This window comes from Cervus elaphus, chromosome 13 (genome assembly GCF_910594005.1).
Source record: "Cervus elaphus chromosome 13, mCerEla1.1, whole genome shotgun sequence".
Lineage (NCBI taxonomy): Eukaryota > Metazoa > Chordata > Mammalia > Artiodactyla > Cervidae > Cervus > Cervus elaphus.
Genome location: NC_057827.1, coordinates 10,993,783 through 11,015,398, shown reverse-complemented (window position 1 = coordinate 11,015,398; position 21,616 = coordinate 10,993,783). Strand labels below are relative to the sequence as shown.

Here is a 21,616-nt window from a genome sequence, read left to right as displayed (position 1 = left end):
GACACAAAGCAGAAATACAGATTTAAGAGTCATTTTGAGGCAGTGGTTGAAGCTATGGGGATGCATGAAGTCTCTAAATAGAGAAGGAGAGTGTAGCGTTTCAGGGACCGTGCACTCAGAAGAGGTTTAGAGGGAATACAGAAGAACCTGAATCTCATGATTTTCTGTTTTAGATCCTAAGTGTTTAATGGACAGAATCCATGTTCTTCATCATATAGAAATTTTCATTGAATCAAGTCAATAAGTCATCAGTGATTTTAAAACCCATCGTCTTTTTAAATTTTAGAAACTTCATTTCTTCATACAAATGACATAATTTTGTAGACTTTAAATATATTTTTATTTATTTACTTGTTTATTGAATAATCTGCTGAAAGTTTGATTTTATGAAAAATTTGTCAACTGTGGCAGAGTTAATTATTAACCTTGCTTTGGATGGATTTTTCAGAATCTTTGGAGATTTTCAAAATCCTTCCCATATCAGTTCAGCTTCTCAGATAGATTCATAGTAATAAGCCCTAGAAGAGTAGAATTAAGAACATGGGAGTGCTTTCCAGCCACTTCAGTGCAGTATTTCAGCTGATAAGATATTCTGAAATAGGAGCCAGATTGATATAATTGAATGACTTGCCTTAGAGCTATTAGGACTATAATTGAGATTAGCTTTGTCATCTTTCTAGCGGTATTAGTATGCAGTGCTAAGCATTTTTGTCACAATGGTATCAAGGCATAAGTTATCATAAAACCTGAAAACGGATTTTAATAAAAGTCACATTATATTGATTTTATTCATTTAGAGTCAGTACTTTATTCCTAAATTTATAGGCTGTGACAAGATGAGTTATATACTTAAAAGTATATACTTCAAAAGTCTGTCCCAACAATATCTTCTTTTTGGTCATAAGAGATGAACTGGAAGTAAGATGGCATACATTAGGTGGTATTACACTATACTCCACAGAATAACGAATGGTATATCTGTCTCAGTCTGGCGGGTTACCAAATGCTTATTACATCATCTTGTAATCATCCGCTGCAGACTCCAACTTCACACTCAGAAATGTCATGCATTTAGGTCCCCTTTCATTCTTGTAATTTGATTCTCATGGGTTACTCTGGTACCATATCTAACTGAAAAACATCATATATTCCTCATGGAAAAAGTTAGTATTTCTTGATAATGCATTTTTCTAAATTATACCTTTGGATCATTTTATAATGTATTTGAGAGGAAATATTGCTTTATCCTTCAGGTTTGAGTGCAAATCAAGTAAATAAGAATCTTTTATATATTATCAGAGAAATTAAGAACACATTCATGCCTTTTTTTTAAGAGAAATATTTTTAATCTGTACTTATTAATGTCAATCTTCCATTCTGTTGGTTTCTATTAAACCTTCCTGCTTTTGTGTAAAATTATTTGACGAGCATTTTATATCCAGATGACTTGCTTAGCAGTTCAGTTCAGTCACTCAGTCATGTCCAACTCTTTGTGACCCCATGAACCACAGCATGCCAGGCCTCCCTGTCCATCACCAACTCCCGGAGTTTACTCAAACTCATGTCCATTGAGTCTGTGATGCTATCCAACCATCTCATCCTCTGTCATCCACTTCTCCTGCCCTCAATCTTTCCCAGCATTGGGGTCTTTTCCAATGAGTCGGCTCTCTGCATCAGGTGGCCAAAGTATTGGAGTTTCAGCTTCAGCATCTGTCCTTCCACTGAATATTCAGGACTGATTTCCTTTAGGATTGACTGCTTTGATCTCCTTGCAGTCCAAGGGACTCTCAAGAGTCTTCTCCAACACCACAGTTCAAAAGTTATCTTCGGCACTCAGCTTTCTTAATGGTCCAACTCTCACATCCATCCATACATGACTACTGGAAAAACCATAGCTTTGACTAGATGGACCTTTGTAGCAAAGTAATGTCTCCGCTTTTTAATATGCTGTCTAGGTTGGTCATAGCTTTTCTTTCAACGAGCAAGTGTCTTAATTTCATGGCTGCAGTTAGCATCTGCAGTGATTTTGAAGTCTTTCACTGTTTCCATTGTTTCCCCATCTGTTTACCATGAAGTGACGGGACCAGATGCCATGATCTTAGTTTTCTGAATGTTGAGGTTTAAGCCAGCTTTTTCACTCTCCTCTTTCACTTTCATCAAGAGGCTCTTTAGTTCTTCGCTTTCTGCCGTAAGGGTGGTGTCTTAGGCATATCTGAGGTTATTGATATTTCTCCCAGCAATCTTGATTCCTACTTGTGCTTCATCCAGCCCGGCATTTGGCATGATATATTCAGCTTATAAGTTAAATAAGCAAGGTGACAATATACAGCCTTGTACTCCTTTCCTGATTTGGAACCAGTCTGTTGTTCCATGTCCAGTTCCAACTGTTGCTGCTTGATCCGCATACAGATTTCTCAGGAGGCAGGTAAGGTGGTGTGGTATTCTCATCTCTTTAAGAATTTCCACAGTTTGTCATGATCTACACAGTCAAAGGCTTTGGTGTAGTCAGTAAAGCAGAAGTAAATGTTTTTCTGAAACTCTTGCTTTTTTGTTGATCCAGCGGATGTTGTCAGTTTGATCTCTGGTTCCTCGGCCCTTTCTAAATCCAGCTTGAACATCTGGAAGGTCACAGTTAATGTACTGTTGAAGCCTACTTGGAGAATTTTGAGCATTACTTTGCTAGCGTGTGAGAGGAGTGCAATTGTGCAGTAGTTTGAACATTCTTTGGCATTGCCTCTCTTTGGGATTGGAATGAAAGCTGATCTTTTCCAGTCCCATGGCCACTGCTGAGTTTTCCAAATTTGCTGGCATATTGAGTGTTGGACTTTAACAGCATCATCTTTTAGGATTTGAAATAGCTCAACTGGAATTCCATCACCGCTGCTAGCTTTATTTATAGTGATGCTTCCTAAGGCCTACTTGACTTCACATTCTATGATGTCTGGCTCTAGGTGAGTGATCACACCATCTTGGTTATCTGGGTCATGAAGATCTTTTGAGTATAGTTCTTCTGTGTATTCTTGCCACTTCTTAATATCTTCAGCTTCTGTTAGGTCCATACTGTTTCTTTCCTTTATTGTGTCTATCTATGCATGAAATGTTCCCTTGGTATCTCTAATTTTCTTGAAGAGATGTCTAGTCTTTCCCATTCTCTTGTTTTCCTCTATTTTTCTAATTCCTAAGGAAAGTTAAAAAGTAGGAATTAGATGATTAAAGTTATAGAAATTGCAAATATTTAATGAAGACCTGAGTGGCAGCTAAAGAAATAGAACAGCTGTAGGTAGAGCTGTAAAGAAGAAGTACTTGGTGAAGATAAGGCTTTAGAGCTGAGTGCTAAATAAGCTTCAGTTAAGGAGATGCCCTGAACTTAGTAGGAATGCCCTTGTTTTCTTGTGAGAATGAATGAATAGGTTGGTCTCAGGCATCTTCTTATATCCCCCATCATCTTGGTCCTCAGTCAGAGAGATCCCTTAGGAACATCCTTGTGTTTCAAGTTTCTCTCAGCAGGTCCAAGTAGTAAGGCTGGAAACAAGTGGTGTTAGTCTTAATGTATTTCAGACTAGGTTGTTTGTTTGGTTTTTTTTTTGCTTATTCAAAGATAACATGGTTATGAGTTTTATTATAAGAATCACTTGAAACCTGGGACTGAGGAAAACATATGTACCAAAATATTTTAATGACTCGTTTCATGTAATGAGTGAATTCCCTTTTTTCCAGGGAATGGATTTGTAAACTCAAGAGCTTCTCCAAATTTGATCGGAACTACTGGTGCAAATAGTTTAGGCAAAGTTATGCCTACAAAGTCTCCCCCTCCTCCAGGTGGTGGCAATCTTGGAATGAACAGTCGAAAACCAGATCTTCGAGTTGTCATCCCCCCTTCCAGCAAGGGCATGATGCCTCCACTGGTACGTTAAACCTTTCTTAAATTTCATTCTTTATGCATTTTATACATAGTGTGTGTTTTCCTTTGGAATTTTCTGTACTTCCATGAGATCTAGACTTTTTCCTAATGAGTATTTCTATTGGAAATTAGCATTTGAAGAGACAAGTCTATTTTAAATACACAGAAACGGATTATAAAAAAAAAAAACTTAATGGTTATTTAAAAGTAAAGCTAAATATGGGGAAGTTATTATGTTAATTTTCATTTACTGGACTGGAATCTTTACTTAGAGATCTCATCCTCAATTTAATAAATTAAACTTGACTTAAGTACTTCTCTGTGCTTTTGCATACTTTCAGTATCTTTAGCACATTCTTTTCTGTAAAAAAAAAACTCTTATTTGTTAGAAAGTTCTACATACAAAGAGAACTATTGTAGAATAGGAAAGAATGCATAAAAACTTCCGCTAATAAGTTTTTTTGTTTATTCCTTTTCAAATAACCTTCCCATTTAACTCTATAAAGAATACAGGTATTCCCACTCTAGCCCTTAACAATGTTCTAGCCTCGTTTGCTTTTGAATCCTAGGTCTATGAAGAAGGGGAGAACATTTATCACCTTAGCTTTCTACAGAAAAAGTTACATTTGCAAGTTTTATCTGTTTGACTACGAACAATCAGTGTGATGTCCCAGGTGGTCTTTCTACTATGCAGCTGCTGAACTTGCAATTTGATTGATTTTTAAGTGATTTTTAAGCAGTGCTATCAGGGTTTAGATAATTATTCTACACTGTATAATACTTTATGGGTTCCCAGACATCTTTATATGCATTGTATCATTTGAATCTCAAACTGTGATCTTGGCTAGGTAATATAAGGAGACCAAGGGAAAAGTCAGTACTGGTCCAGCATAGTACAAAAGAGAGCCAGAACTAAAACTCATTAAGTCAAAAAGCAAAGTGCTTTTTCATTCAGAGATATAGAAAACTGAAAACTTGCTTCCAGCATTGCACTAAAAAAATGTTGGACGAGCAAGTTCATAGTTTTCCTTGAACACGTTGTAGTATTGAGATTTCAGGGCAACCAGCTAGCCCAGTCTCTAGGGAGGGACAGATACTGCAGGTAGAGGACGTTGGAGCACTGACTTACCCGGGCAAGACACAGGTAATGAGTTAAGCTAGGGTGGTTGGTGAATTGCTGGAGGCCAAGTGTTCACTGGCATAGCTCTGTGAAACCTCTGGGATAGCAATATAGGGCAAGTCTTAAGCTCTCTTGCAGAAAAAATTGGGAATGTTCTGAAAAAATCTCCTGTTTGGTATACAGCTGGGATCAGGGAAGAGCAGTCACTACAGCATGGGCAAAAAGTTTTCCCTGGGTACTTCTGTTTCACTCCTATGGAATAGGAGTCTTAATCTGTGAGGAGGTGAACAACACAAATGGTCACCCTTAGGAGACTGGAGAATTCCCACTGTACTAGGGGAATGGGAAAGGGAAATTCTCTCAGCCTGCAGTGAAGGAGAAGGACCAGTGCCAAAATCATGGCAGAATTTCTGAAAAGGCTACAGCCTAATGCATAACACAAAGGAGAAAGCTTAAAACTGAGAATGAAGTAGTTTTCTTTGGGGAAAAAACAAGTAAAAAACCTCTAGCAAACCAGTCTCCCACTGCCCCCAGAGGCATTTGAGGCCCGTGGTAACTATACTGAAGGTAACCATACCAACAATGAAACACAAACTCAGCCTAGTTCTTAATTAAATTAACTCAAACTCTGCACTAAAGGCCTGGCAGGAGGAAGACCTGTAGGTCTACTGTAAGTAAAAATTGCCCAAACTGAAATGTAAACAGAAGCTGTTATTGTTCTCAGTCGTGTCTGACTCTTTTCCACCCCATGGACTGCAGCACACCAGGGTTTCCTGTCCTTCACCATCTCCTGGAGTTTGCACAAACTCATGTCCATTGAGCCAATAATGCCATCCAACCATCTCATCCTCTGTCTCCCACTTTTCCTCCTGCCCTCCATCTTTCCCAGCATCAGGGTTTTTTCTAGTAAGTTGGGTCTTCACATCAGGTGGCCAAAGTATTGGAGCTTCAGCATCAGTCCTTCCAGTGAATCAGTTCAGTTCAGTTCAGTCGCTCAGTCGTGTCTGACTCTTTGCGACCCCATGAACCACAGCATGCCAGGCCTCCCTGTCCATCACCAACTCCCAGAGTTTACTCAAACTCATGTTCATTGAGTCTGTGATGCCATCCAACCATCTCATCCTCTGTCATCCCCTTCTCCTCCTGCCCTCAATCTTTCCCAGCATCAGGGTCTTTTCCAATGAGTCGGCTCTCTGCATCAGGTGGCCAAAGTATTGTAGTTTCAGCTTCAACATCAGTCCTTTCAGTGAACACCCAGGACTGATCTCTTTTAGGATAGACTGGTTGGATCTCCTTGCAGTCCAAGGGACTCTCAAGAGTCTTCTCCAACACCACAGTTCTGGTTAATTTCCTTTAGGATTGACTGGTGTGATCTTGGTTTGCTGTCCAGGAGGCTCTCAGGAGTCTTCTCCAACACCACAGTTCAAAAGCATCAATTCCTTGGCTCTCAGCCTTCTTTATGGTCCAACTCTCACACCCATGCATGACTACTGGAAAAACCATAGCTTTGACTAGATGAACATTTGTCAGCAAAGTGATATCTCTGCTTTTTAATATACTGTCTAGGTTTGTCATGGCTTTTCTTCAAGGAATAAGCATAGTTTAATTTCATGGCTGCAGTCACTATCCACAGTGATTTTGGAGCCCACGAAAATAAAATCTGTTGCTGTTTGCATTTTCCCCCATCTACTTTCTATGAAGTGATGGGACTGGATGCCATGATTTTCGTGTTTTGAATGTTGAGTTTTAAGCCAACTTTTTCACTCTCCTCTTTTCACCTTCATTGAGAGGCTCTTTAGTTCCTCTTCACTTCTGCCATTAGGGTTGTATCATCTACATATCTGAGGTTTTTTATTTCTCCCGGCAATCTTGATTCCAACTTGAGCTTCATCCAGCCTGTCATTTCACATGATGTACTCTGTGTGTAAATAAAATAAACAGGGTGACAATATACAGCCTTGACGTACTCCTTTCCCAATTTGGAACCAGTCTGTTGTACCATGTCCAGTTCTAACTGTTGCTTCCTGACCTGCACACAGATTTCTCAGGAGGCAGATAAGGTGGTGGGGTATTCACATCTCTTTAAGAATTTTCCAGTTTGTTATGATCCACACAGTCAAAGGCTTTATCGTGGTCAGGAAGCAGAAGTAGATGTTTTTCTGGAATTCCTTTGCTTTCTCTGTGATCTAACGGATGTTGGCAGTTTGATCTCTGGTTCCTCTGCCTTTTCTAAATCCAGTTTGTACATCTGAGGGTTTTCTCGATTCACGTACTGTTGAAGCCTAGCTTAAAGGATTTTGAGCACTACCTTGCTAGCATGTGAAATGAGTACAGTTGTGCAGTAGTTTGAACATTCTTTGGCATTGCCTTTCTTTAGGATTGGAATGAAAGCTGACCTTTTCCATTCCTGTGGCCACTGCTGAGTTTTCCAAATTTGCTGGCTTATTGAATGCAGCACTTTAACAGCATCATCTTTTCAGATTTGAAATAGTTCATTTGACATTCCATCACCTCTTTGTTCATAGTAATGATTCCTAATGCCCATGTAACTTCACACTCTAGGATGTCTTACTCTAGGTGAGTGATCATACCATTGTGGTTATCCAGGTCATTGAGACCTTTTTGTACATTTCTTCTGTGTATTCTTGCCACCTCTTTTTAATCTCTTCTGCTTCTGTTAGGTCCATACTGTTTCTGTCCTTTAATGTACCCATCTTGCATGAAATATTCCTTGGTATCTGTTAAGGTTCTTGAAGAGATCTCTAGTCTTTCCCATCCTGTTGTTTTCCTCTATTTCTTTGCACTATTCACTTAAGAAGTCTTTCTTCTCTCTCCTTGCTATTCTTTAGAACTCTGCATTTATCTTTCATTTTCTCCTTTGCCTTTCCCCTCTCTTCTTTCCTCAGCTATGTGTAAGGCCTCTTCAGACAACCATTTTGCTTTGTTTTATTTCTTTTTCTTGGGGATGGTTTGGTCACTGCCTCCTGTACAGTGTTATAAAAATCCATCCATAGAATTACCCAGACTGAAATGTAAAGAGAAGAGTCAAAAGAAAACAAAAAACAAAGTAATATTTCCTCTCAACCTAGAATTCTGTACCTAGCAAAAGTATCTTTCAAGATATGAAAAAGAAATAAAAACTTTCTCAAACAAAAATGTGGGAATTTATTGCCAAGAGACATACAAAAAAATATTAAAGGATGTCCTTTGGAAGAAGGAACATGCTACCAAAAAATTCTTGGATCTGTACAATAAATAAAAATAAAGAACAATGGAAATGGAATAAACGAAGATAAAAACAAAGTTAATTTTGTCTTCCATTTTATAAATTTCAATTTTAGAACAGTTTTAAATTTATATAAAGATAGCAAAGATAGTACAGAAAGTTCCTATATGCTTCATACTCAGTTTCTCCTGTTACTAACAGATTAGTATTACAGCTAATGAGTCTATGTTGATAAAGTGCTATAAAGTTCATTTATAAATTGTTTTAAAGTCCAGAGTATTCAAATACTCTTAGTTTTTAACCTTATGTCTTTTTCTGTTCTGGAATGCAATCCAAGATACCATGTCAAATTTAGTAGTCATGTCTTTTTAGGTTCTTCTTGTCTTTGATATTTATCTAAGACTTTACTTACTTTAATGACCTTGACAATTCTGAGGAGTACTGGTCAGATATGCTGTAGAATGTTCCTCAGTTGCAGTGTTTCTGATGTTTTCCTCATGGTTAGGCTGGTGTTACACATTTGAGGGAAAAAGGTCATGGAACTAATGTGCCCTTTTCGTCACATTATATCAAGGGTACATACTATCACCGTGACTGTTGATCACTTTGATCACCTTGCTGGTGTAGTATTTCACTGGCTACTCTTTTCCCCCTTCCCATACTGCCCTCTTTGGAAGGAAGTTACTGTGTGAGGCCCACATATAAGGAATGGCGGTTATATTCTACCTCTTTTAGGGCATATTATACTCATACATTATTTGGAGTTCTTCTGCACAGGTCACTTATTGTTCTGTCTCATTTAATCATTTATTTATATTAATATGAACTCATATACATTGATTTTATACTTTGGGTTGTAGTAGTACTAAATTTTGTTAATACATGATTCTACCAGTGCTGGTTTATTCTGTTGCTCAGATTGTTCCAGCTTTAGCTCTTGAGGACTATTCACTTGGTTCCTGTCCCCTTTTATATGCCCTTGTTGTTGTGGGGGTTTTTTAGCAGGGGAAAAGGTAGGGGAGTTACTGTTTTATTTTCTGGTTACTTTGGAATGCTTCAGGATCATCTTGTGTATTTTCTGCTCAAGTTCTAGAATCAGGCATTTCTCTGAGGAACCTTGGCTGTTTTTTGGAGAATGTTATTAGAAACCAAGATCTGGCTATCTTCCCTCTTCTTACTTGCTTCAAAAGATAGTTGACTCTCTAAAGCAAAAGCAGTGGCAGTGACTTTTGTGTTTACGGCACATGTAGAAATAAAATATATTAATATTAAGTTGGTGGAAGAGTAATTGTGGTTTTGGATCGTGAATTTTATATCACTCTAACTAGGTTCAAACATATATTTATTAATCAAAAGAGCAATCATTATAATCAACACATTTTTGCCAACAAGAAATAAGTTTGTTTATTCCTATAGAATAAAAACCCATGCTTTGGGATTCAGCAAACTCTTGGAAAGCATTTTCTGCCTCCTGCTGGTTGTGGAAGCATTTTCTCTGCAAGAAGTTGTCAAGATGCTTGAAGAAGTGGTAATCGGTTGGCAAGAGGTCAGGTGAATAAGGTGGATGAGGCAAAACTTCATAGCCCTATTCATTCAACTTTTGAAGTGTTGATTGTGCAATGTGTGGTCGGATGTTGTCCTGGAGAAGAATTGGGCCCATTCTGTTGACCAATTTCAGCTGTAGGCATTGCAGTTTTTGATGCATCTCATTGATTTGCTGAACATACTTCCCACATGTAATGGTTTCATCAGGATTCAGAAAACCATAGTGGATAAGACAGGCAACAAATCACCAAACAGTGACTGTGATCTTTTTTTGGTACTAGTTTGGCTTTGGGAAGTGCTTTGGAGCTGAGAGTCTAACCACTGAACTGGTCGTTGCTGGTGGTTGTATAAAATCCATTTTTCGTCATACGTCACAATCCCATCAACCACTGATTCATCATTGTTGCATAGAATAAAAGAAGATGACACTTCAAAATGACAGTTTCTTTTATTTTTCAGTCAGCTCCTGTGGCACCCACTTACTGAGCTTTTACACCTTTCCAGTTTGCTTTAAATGCCAACCGACTGTACAATGGTCAGTGTTGAATTCTTTGGCAACTTCTGCTGTAGTTGTAAGAGGATCAGCTTCGATGATCCTCTCACGTGGTCATTGTCAATTTCTGATGGCTGGCCACTGTTCTCCTCATCTGCAAGGCTTTCTCTCCTTTGCAAAACTTCTTCAACTACCACTGCTCTGTACATTTGTTAACAGTTCCTGGGCCAAATGCGTTGTTGATACTGCAAGTTGTCTCTGCTGCTTTACAATCCATTTTAAACTTGAATAAGAAAATTGCTTGAATTTGCTTTTTGTCTTAACTCATTTCTCTAGTCTAAAATAAATATAAACAGCAAGTAGTAAGTTATTATGGAGGAGGAAATGGCAACCCACTCCAGTATTCTTGCCTGGAGATTTCCGTGGACATAGCAGCCTGGCAGGCTCCATGAGGTCACAAAGAGTCGAACACGACCGTGATTAATACACACACAAAGTAAATCATTAGCAGAAAAATAAAGTGAGAATTGTACATTAAAATGATGTTATGACATAACCACATTTATTTAAGAATGTATTCCAATATCAAACAGCAAAGTTCAACAGTGTGAAAGCACAATTACTTTTGTACCAACCTAATATGATGACAGAGTGGAAAATTAGAAATATACTTTTATAGGTCTTTACACGTGATGAGGTATACATTTGAAGGTTAACTCAAATTAACTGAAAGTATATATTGTAAACCCTAGTAAAACTATAGGAAATAAAAAAAGGTATAAATGATAAGTCAATAGAGATAAAATAGAAATACAAAATATGCTCCAGTATCCCAAGAAATGGGAGAAAAGGCAGAAAATAAAGAACAGATGGAGCAAATGAAATAGAGCTAGCAAGATTGTAGATTTTAATCCAAACTATACACGTAAACATCAAAAGACAAAATGTCAGATTGGTTTTTAAAAAAAAAAAAAAGGTCATAATACACAATGTCTGTAAGGACCCCACTTTAAGTATAAAGACATAGGTAAAAAGATGGAGAAAAATATACTATGCAAACATTAGCCAAAAGAAAGCTAGTAAAGCTATATTAAGTTCAAACAATGTAGACTTCACAATAAGGAATATTATCAAGGATAAAGAAGAATATTTGCTGACAAATATTTGCCAACAAGGGTCTGTCTAGCCAAAGCTTTAGTTTTTCCAGTAGTCATGTATCAATGAGCAAGTTGGGCCATAAAGAAAGCTGAGCACCAAAGAGTTGATGCTTTTGAACTGTGGTGTTGGAGAAGACTCTTGAGAGTCCCTTGGACTCATTGGACTGCAAAGAGATCAAACCAGTCAATCCTAAAGGAAATCAGTCCTGAATATTCTTTGGAAAGACTGATGCTGAAGCTGAAACTCCAATACTTTGGCCACCTGATGCAAAGAACTGACTCATTGGAAAAGACTCTGATGCTGGGAAAGACTGAAGGCTGGAGAAGGAGATGACAGAGGTTGAGATGGTTGGATGGCATCTCCGACTTGATGGACATGAGTTTGAGCAAGCTCTGGGAATTGGTGATGGACAGGGAAGCCTGGTGTGCTGCAGTCCATGGGGTCACAAAGAATCTGACATGCCTGAGCAACTGAACTGAACTGAAAGAAGAATATTACATATTCCAAGAAATATCTTTAATGTGTATGCACCTAACAGTAAACATTCAAAATACAGTAAGCAAAGATGATACAACTAAAAAGTGGAAGAGAAAACTCCATAATTGTAGTTGGAACATTCAACACTCTTCTCTCAGTAGTTGATAGAACAAGTAGGCAGAAAATTCAGTTAAGGATCTGGGTGGCTGAGAAATATTAAACCAGCCTGATGTAAGAAACATTTATAGAACCCTTCATTTTGCATAGCAGAACATATATTTCTTCTTTAGAGCACTTGCAACATGCAGTAGGGTATTGTGTATCATAAAACAAACCTCAGCAAATTTCAAAGAATTGAAATCATACGTATTACAGTCTCTGACCATAATAAAATCAATAACAGAAAGACAACAGGAAAACCTCCACATACAGAATTAAAGAACATGTTTTTAAATAGCTTATGGGTCAAAAACGAACTATCAAGAGAAATTTTGAAATCTATAGCATATCAGAATTTTGGAGACCAACTAGGAGGAGTGTTGAGAGGGGAAATTCATAGTACTTATATTAGAAAAGAGGAAGGTCCCAAATCAGTAAGCTTTTAATTTAGAAGAGAAAAAAAGAGTGAACTTAACCCTAAGGAACCAGAAGAAAAGGAAAAAATGAGCAGAAATTAATGAAACTTAAAACAGAAAGACAGTAGAGAAAAGGAGTCAAACCAAAGGCTGATTCTAAGTTTATCACTATAATTTACCATGTTAAAAGAATTCAACTTTTATTCATAATAAAAATAACTTTCACAAAACTAGGGGAAGAAAGGAACTCTTTTAGCCTAATGAAGACTGTTTTCAGAAATCCTGCAACTAATATACTTAATAAGAGGAAACTTCAGTCTTTTAGTAAAATAATATTAGAAACTAGACAGTGATGTTTTATTCTCACCACTCATATTCAACATTGTGCTGGAAGTCCTGGATGAGGCAGTAAGGCAAAAAAATTAAATGCATACAGGGCATAACCACATAAATATTTCTTAAAAAAATGTGTGGTACTGGGGAAAAGAAGAGCACCATAGGTCAAAGAGAGCCCAGAAAATATATTTAGTTGGTTTTTTACAAAGATAGTAAGGCTATTCAATGGAGTAAGGATAGTCAGTACAACTAATGGTGCTGCAGCAATTTAGCATTAGTATGCAAAAACAGAACCTCAAAATGTAATTCTTAACCCTATACAAAAATTAACTCAAAATGTATTATAGATCCAAATGTAAAACACAAAACTGTGACACTTTAGAAGAAAACATTGGAGAATTGCACCAAGAGCATAATCCATAAAAAATGGATATATTGCTATTTATCAAAGTTTAAGATTCACTCCATGAAAAGGCCCTGTTCAGAGAATAAAAAATCAGTCTACAGATTAGGAGAGAATATTTATAAAATCACTGATCTAGTAGAAGACTTGTATCCAGAATGATACAACTACACACCTGTTAGAGTGGCTAAAATTACAAAAACAAAACCAAAAAAACTATAAGTGCCAAGTTCTGGCAAGGATGCCAGAATTCTCATGTATTCCTACTTAGAATGCAAAATAGTAGCCCCACTTTGGAAAGCAGTTTGGCAACTTCTTATAAAGTTAAATATGTATTTGTCATACAACCCAACAGTCTTGCTTCTAGAGAATTTATTCAAGTGAATTGAAAACCATGCTTATACAGAAACTGTATTTTTCACTAATTTCCCCCAAAGAAAACAACAGAAATAACCTTCCAGCAGCTCAATGCATATACACACTCTGGTACATCTGCAGAAAGGAATATTGCTCAGCAATTAAAAAAAAAAAAAGGATGAATTTAATTCACAACAATATAAATGAATCTTAAATGAATTTTGCTAATTGAAAGAAGCCAAATCCAAAGATACAGTATATGATTGCATTTATATTTCATTCTGGAAAATGCAGAACAGATAAGTGGTTGCCAGGGGTAAGGAGAAGTTGACTACAAAAGGAGTAGTATAGGGAATTTTTGAGGGGATGTGGTACTGTATTGTTGGATACATGAAGCTATGCTTTTGATAAAACCTACAAAACTATACAATATAGAGTGATTTTTTTTTAACTATATGCAATTTAAAAAATCAACCAGGATTCCAGGGGAACCCAAGATGAAATACATGAATAATTATTAAAAATGAGTGATACGATATGGAAGGGGATGAACTGGTCTAAATAACTTTGGAAACTATTGCTCAAGATGGTAAATTTGTTACATACACACACACACACACACACACACACACACACACACCCTTAAATAAGTGAATACTATACATTGTAGATAAAGCTGGTTTTTTGAGAAATAAAGTTTCAGTTAAGCAAGGTGAATGGGAAGGTTATAATGAACCCTGTTTTTCTGGATTGTAGTTGGAGGTTTCAGAATAAATGTATTTTTTTAACATATATACAGATAGATAGAAAAGTATAGATGTGTGTACACATGAATTGGAATACATCTGATATTTCCTAGCTCTGACTGCTGAGTCTTAAATCAGTGAAACCTGGAAACTGAGCACACCTAGCTCTCAGGTCCTAGTTTCTAAGCTCCATTCTCCAGTGACAGGAATCAGGCCTCCTTGGAGAAGTGATTGATTGTAGAGCTAGGGCCAGGAAAATGCTCAGTGATCCAGAGGTGCCAGCGGATGAGGAAATATATGTCAAGTCATAGGAACCAACTTTTCCGAGGAGCTCCCAATGGCCAGATCTAGAATAATTTAAACAACAAAAAATATTATTGGATTATAACACAAAGAATGAAAAATAGTGAGATTATTACTTAGTGACTGAATAAATAAATGGAGAAAGGGACAGCTCTTCCTTAGAGAGGTACTCTAATTAATGCATGTAGAAAGTCTTGCTTACAAAAAACGGGGGACAGAAAGGCCTCTGTGCCTGGGAGCCCCACAGGGCCCTACTCAGTTTCAGACTCTTCACAAAAATTAACTCAAAATGGATTGCAGACCAAAATTTTTAAATGCAAAACTCAGATATTCTTAGACAATAATAAATGAGAAAACCTAAATGACCTTGGGTACAGTGATGCATTTTTGGATGTGACACTATTGGCATGATCCACACAGAAATAATTGCAAAAGATGTCAAGAGAATGAGAATACCAGCCAAAGACTGGGAGAAAATACTTACAAGGGACACTTCCAATAAAGGACTTCTACCCAGACTATACAAAGAACTCTTTAAGACTCAACAATAAGAAAACAACTCAATTATAAAGTGGGCCAAAGACCTTAATAGACAGCTCATCAAAGAAGATATACAGATGAAAAAATAAACATATGAAAAGACATTCCACATCATATGTTATTAGGGAAATGCAAAATAAACAATAATGATATACTACTACATGCATGTTAGAATGACCAAAATCTGGAACACTGAGAATACGAAATGCTGGTGAGTTTGTGGAACAATAGGAATTGTCACAAATTGCTGGTGGTAATGCCAAATGGTAAGCAACTTTGGAAGACAGGTGATTTCTTACAGAACTGCTGCTGCTGCTGCTAAGTCGCTTCAGTTGTGTCCAACTCTGTGCAACCCCACAGACGGCAGCCCACCAGGCTTCTCCGTCCCTAGGATTCTCCAGGGAAGAATACTGGAGTGGGTTGCCATTTCCTTCTCCAACGCATGCATGCATGCTAAGTCGCTTCAGTCATGACCGACTGTGCAGCAGCCCACCAGGCTCCTCTGTCCATGGGATTCTCTAGGCAAGAATGTTGGAGTCGGTTGCCATTTCCTTCTCCACTTACAAAACTAAGCATACTTTTACCATATGATCCAGCAGTCACACTCCTAGGTATTTACCGGCATAAAAACTTGCACATGGATGTTTATAGCAGCTTTATTCATAATTGTCAAAACTTAGAAGCAACCAAGATGTTCTTTAGTGGGTAACTGGATAAAATGTGGTATATCCAGACAATGGAGTACTTTTCAGTGCTAAAAGAAATAAGCGATTGAGCCATAAAAAGAAATGGAGGAAAATTAAATACATGTTACTAAGTGAAAGAAGCCAATCTGAAAAGGCTACATCCTGCATGGTTCCAACATTCTGGAAAAGGCAAAAACTATGAAAATAGTAAAAAAGATCAGGGGTTGGAGGAAGGGAGGGATGAATAGGCAAAGGATGGAGCATTTTAGTGCAGTGAAACATTCTGATATTATAACGGTGGATACATTTGAACAAACCCCTAGAATATGCAACACCAAGAATAAATCCTAATGTAAACTAGGGATGTTGGGTGATAATGGTAACAAGTGTACCACTTTGGTAATAGGGAAAGCTATGTATATGTGAGAGCAGGGAGTTTATGGAAAATCTCTGTGTATGCCCCTCAATTTTGCTGTCAGCCTAAACTGCTCAAAAAATAAAGGTTTAAAGAAAAAAAATAGCAAAATAAATAATAATATTACTGGATTATAACACAAAGAATTTAAAAAATAGTGAGACTGTTACTTAGTGATTGAATAAATAAATGTAGAAGGGACAGCTCTTCGTTAGAGAAGAATTCTAATCAACGCATGTAGAAAGAATAAGAGAAATGGCAAATCACCATTATAATACGATAGTGCAGACCTTGAAGGCAAGGTCAATGAATGAGTGCTAAAGTTAGCAAAAATTTAAGGAGAAACAGGATATTTAATAAGTCTCAGAATGTCACTCCCCAAATAATCATTGATTATAAAAAGAAAAATAGTGATTTTTATAGTGGAGAATCCTAGTCATTTGTTCATCTTTCAGGAACTGGATGTGGAATACTGCCACTATCCTTCAGAAATAAAAACTATACGAAGTTTCATTTAAGGCATAGAAATAGGTTTATAAGAATTGTAATAAACTGCAAAATTGATGGACAAACTACAAGTTTGACATTTAGCAACTTGTCAGTTATCGTGGTCTTTTTTTAAGAGTTCATGAAGCATCTCTGTGGAATTGTAAAATCTGCCCCAGAAACTATTAGTATTTACACTGTTATCCCTGTAAGTTAAAGTGAAAACTGAATACACACACACCCATAGTATTTTGATGTGTCTTAACAGTTGGAGATGGGTGAAGATATCTATAACAACACAGTTGAAGAGGATTTTGCCACGTTTGAAACAGCAGTTTATAGGCCAGGTAGTTATTTTTCAGTCAGTAATGAGCCTCACTCCTGTTTCACACTTGTCTGCAGATAAACCTGCTTTCAGGTTGGGACTTCATGTATCGCTGATGCTTATAAAGATACCTTTCACAGATTGACAGAGAAGCTTGACTTACTCAAGTAAAATAATTTTAAAAAACTAGTTGGATTATTCTAGCTTATTCATATTTTTAGATGTGTAGAAAGAAAAGGAGCAATATGTTTCATTCTTTTCTGTATGATTTATCAATTCATTTCTCCTCTCATTTTCTTTATTTAGGTGATTGTTATCAGTTCATTTTTCCTCTCATTTTCTTTATGTGGCTTTTCTCCATTGAAGTTATTATACTCATTTGAAAATTGTATTTGCAAATGATAAATATATAAATTTGTAAAACTGTTGTACTTATTAACAGATATTTGAGTTCTTATTGTTTCATAATACTGCGTTAGTTACTGTGGGAGAAAAGAAAACAAAATAATTTCTGCCCACCACAGAATTTAATTAAGATAAATGTACATGTGTAACCAGGTAGGGTAGGGATGGCAGGATTTAGATGTAAGTATTGAGCAAATTTCAGAAGATTGTGAAGGACAGGGAAGCCTGATGTGCTGCAGTTCGTGGGGTCACAAAGAGTCGGACACAACTTAGCGTCTGAACAAACGAAAAAAAAAAAAAAAAGTGTTTGTTAGCATTCTCCAGATTCCAAACAGAAACTAGTTTCATGATTAGGAAATCCTTTTATATGTTATCGCAGCATGGCATAAGAGCAGAACAAACTGGGGTAGGAGGGTCTTTAAATCCTGGCCGTAGAGATTTTAAAAGACTCTTTCCAGTCTTTTGAAGTCAGCTACAGGTACAGAGACAATAAATAATGTATATTTGTACTCACTGCCTATATAATCATCTCTTTAGATTTCCAGACAACTGATAGTGTTCAGATAACATGTTTTTCTAAAGAAGTATTTTATATTCAAGTACCAACAGTCTTAGTAACTCTCTTATTCCTCTTATGTGCTGAGTGCAGTCGGAGGAAGAGGAATTGGAGTTGGTGAGTGTGGGTTTCTACTTGAATGGAGTTGAAAAAAATATGAAAGTACTAATTCTTTTAAGTGTTTTCATCTGAGTAATGTTCCCTTTGTTACACAGATTTTTTTTTTCTTGATGTTAAATACTGTCCAAACATTTTGAATAACTGAACCAAGCACTGGTACTGCAGAATGTGGTTTTTCTACTCATAATTACATATCTTGACGTGTTTTATTTGTTCTGGAAACTTTGGAATAGAGCCTTTATAAACAGTAGCTGTCCATGATCACAAGACATGTTAAAGAATTTTTTAAGGAAAGATATAAAATACCTTATGTAGTTCCCCCAAATTATTAATATATTTTTAGAAAATGACTTCACCCTCACAGTTCGTCAGATTGTAACACACTGTCTTGTGTTGTTTCTCTTTCTTTCAAAAAGATTACATCATTTTTGGTGAGGTCACCTTTTTCACAGAGTTAGAATTATTTCATCCTGCATGAGACAATCTGAACCACAAGGGGGTTCCCTGTTTATTAAAACGAATGTCTTTAATTGAACATACACAAACTTCCTTTTTTTCTATCAGAAGATATTCTGTCCTTAATAGTAGCTGTTACTTTTTTTCAAAAACAAATGATTTCTATTGGCTTTTCTTCTAGAAAACAAATTTGACTAAAAATAACTTTCAGTTGCTCTATTTCTTTGGGAACTAAAACTCAAACCTCACAGAACTGATCTTCTGATTTCGAAGTCAGCTGCTAATTAGGTGACTTTAAGGGGACTAAAGACTTGAAAATGTTTAGTTTTTAGCATGGACAGGGGTTTAGATTGCATGAAAGCATGGGGGAAAGGCATCTGTTCGTTTTACATTTTATTATTACATATATATGCATGCTGGTGTGTTTTGCACAATTTGTTTCTTTTCAAATAAGGTTGTCTGTGCTCTGTCCTTAAAATTAGAGATTCTTCTTTAACTTTGTGATCACTCTCACAGTTTTGGATGTGGTTTCACATTGGGTAACTAAAATACACTGAAAGTGATAAAAGTGAAAGTTGCTCAGTCGTGTCCGACTCTTTGCGACCCCAAGGACTACACAGTCCATGGATATCTCTAGGCCATGGAATTCTTGTGGTGTTGGATTATATCATGTGCAGATTTTAAGTATCTTTTGGTGAAATACTTTACTTACTGATACAATAATGATTAGCAAATGATAGTTTAAGATTAAGTAATTTGTCTTAGATTAAACCTCACTATTTATACCCTTAAGAAGTTAATCATGAATGCTTCCTTGTGAATTTATGAATTATCTAGCAGTGTGTTGCCCTCTAGCGGCTGTGGAAATCAGTGCCATTGAGATTATGAGCCTTGGTGGGTAGAACCAATATATTGGAGTGTCACCGTTTTACAGACACACACACCACCACCACCACCCCATCTTGAGGTCACGTTAGGAGACGTCCATGGAGGTGAAGGTATGGCACTGATAGAGCCAGGCCAAAAGACCATGTCATACTGTGTTTTTCACCTAGTATTTGACTCTTGAAGTTTCAGTGACAAAATTTGTGAGAACAGATCTCTGTTCTCTGTTCTCTCAAAGTAGATCTCTGTCTCAAAAATTCACTAAAATTTTTAACTTGATGCTGAGACAAAAATGTATACCTAGTTGTTATATGTTGACTTTTACTTTCCGTAAAGTATACCCTCAATTACAAAATCTCAAAGGTAAATTTCTAAGTATTTGAAGACTGTAAAATCTAGCACATAAAAATACTTTTGATTAAGAAACAAATACTTAACCAAAAACTGTAAATAGTCATTGATAGTCTCTAAAACTTAAGCTAATTCAAATTCTAAAAGTTAATTAAAATGCAGAGTTCTGTGTGTCAGAACCAAATCAGTCAGAGACACAATCTGTTACAGTCCAGAAAGTTGTTCAAACTGGCTTGAGCTCTAGAATAGAATCATGAGTGGCTCTGACCCAAACTGAGTGCCCTGGAAACTACACTAACGGCCCCTTTAGAGCCAGGCTATAGAGATGCCTTTAGAAGTCTTGCAATTCTAGAACAACTCTCCTTTCTGACAGCTCCAAGGGAGTAGCTATGGATCAGAAGGAATAACTATATGTACCTTTAAAAAAAAAAAGAAAGAAATCTTGGGCCAGAGAGTATTTTAGAACAATAATTTAAGGATATGTCTGACATTTCTGAAGTACTTAATTTATCAGAGCGCTTCTGACTGTTGCCTTACTAGATTCTCACAATAGTATTACAGAGCAGCAGTGCAGCAGTCACCGTCTTCTCTGCTTTACAACCGGAGAGATTTGGAGAGGGGAAAGGATTTTTCCAGGGCTCAGGAATTAGTGAATCTGGGACAAGAATCAGGCCAGCATAGCCTGAGTGGTCTTTCTAACATCCTCTGACTTAAGATTGGATAGAAAATACAAACTAAAAGGAAATAAAATGAGATATGAAATATCTAGATCTAACCAAATGTCTTCAATCTGATTACCATTTGAAATAGTGATAGGGAAAACTGAATGACATCCTGACTTTCTGTAATCTCAAGGGCACTGAGTTATACTTTGATATGGCTTAGGCCCCCTAAATCTCAGTTACCAGGCTGTAATTTCTTCATTTAGAAAAAAATAACCCCGGATTTATGCTTTAGCCTTCTTGTGTTCTAACCACATGGGACTTGGAGTCTCTCTTTTGCTGATTCTCAGTTTTAGAACGTGTTCGCTTGAGGCAGCGTTGTGAGAAACTGCTCTTTCATACCCATACCCTTATAGAATGGTGACTGTCTTAAACTGACTTGATTATTTTGTAGTTCATTTTGTTTCACTCCCACTGTAGATAGGATACTATGTAGATGCTGTCGGTCAGCAAGCATTTACCATTGGTCATCCACAGCCCTATCAGAAGTATTATATTTTATTTAAAAGCTCTCTACTCAAAGCTTCTCCATTCATAAGCATTTGGAGAAGGGATACATGTCTGAGTCTGCCGTTAAAAAACAGGTCAATGAGAAAAAAAAAAAAAACAGGTCAATGATGGATGATGGGAGAGGCTCTGCATGTATAGGGTCAGGGAGTATATGGTAAATCTCTGTACCTTTTCATCAGTTTTTCTGTGAACCTAAAACTGTTCTTTAAAAAAACTTAATAAAAATTTATATCTAAATACACACACACATATACATATTTGTGTGTGTGTTAACTGCAGGATCTCAGGGAAGGAAATATGAATACAAGCTGCAGTTTAGTAAGCTATGACTTCAAACCCTGTTAATTTGTAAATCCAGCAAATAGAAGTAGTTTTGAACTCTCTTGGACTCTCATGGACTTATAATCTATATATACAGATAACCTTGCTATCCTCGGGTATTTAAAATCTACACATATCTTACCTAGGTAGGGTAGCCTGGCAGTCTTTATAAGGGGCATCAAGTCCTCATTTATGTTA

At 36.8% G+C, this 21,616-nt stretch overlaps 1 protein-coding gene across 17 annotated transcripts in view; it reads left to right on the top strand.

Annotated features, from left to right (window-relative positions):
* The window catches only part of MEF2A (myocyte enhancer factor 2A), a 204,637-nt gene that overhangs the window by 174,135 nt on the left and 8,886 nt on the right, over window positions 1–21,616 (top strand). For 9 of the 17 annotated variants that reach the window (XM_043922289.1, XM_043922288.1, XM_043922291.1 and 6 more), the window contains 2 exons: window positions 3,718–3,905; window positions 18,147–18,170. In XM_043922289.1, the coding sequence (XP_043778224.1) occupies window positions 3,718–3,905; window positions 18,147–18,170 (212 nt within the window). The remainder of the gene's footprint in view (window positions 1–3,717; window positions 3,906–18,146; window positions 18,171–21,616) is intronic. The other 8 variants (XM_043922298.1, XM_043922297.1, XM_043922302.1 and 5 more) reach the window with 3 other exon arrangements.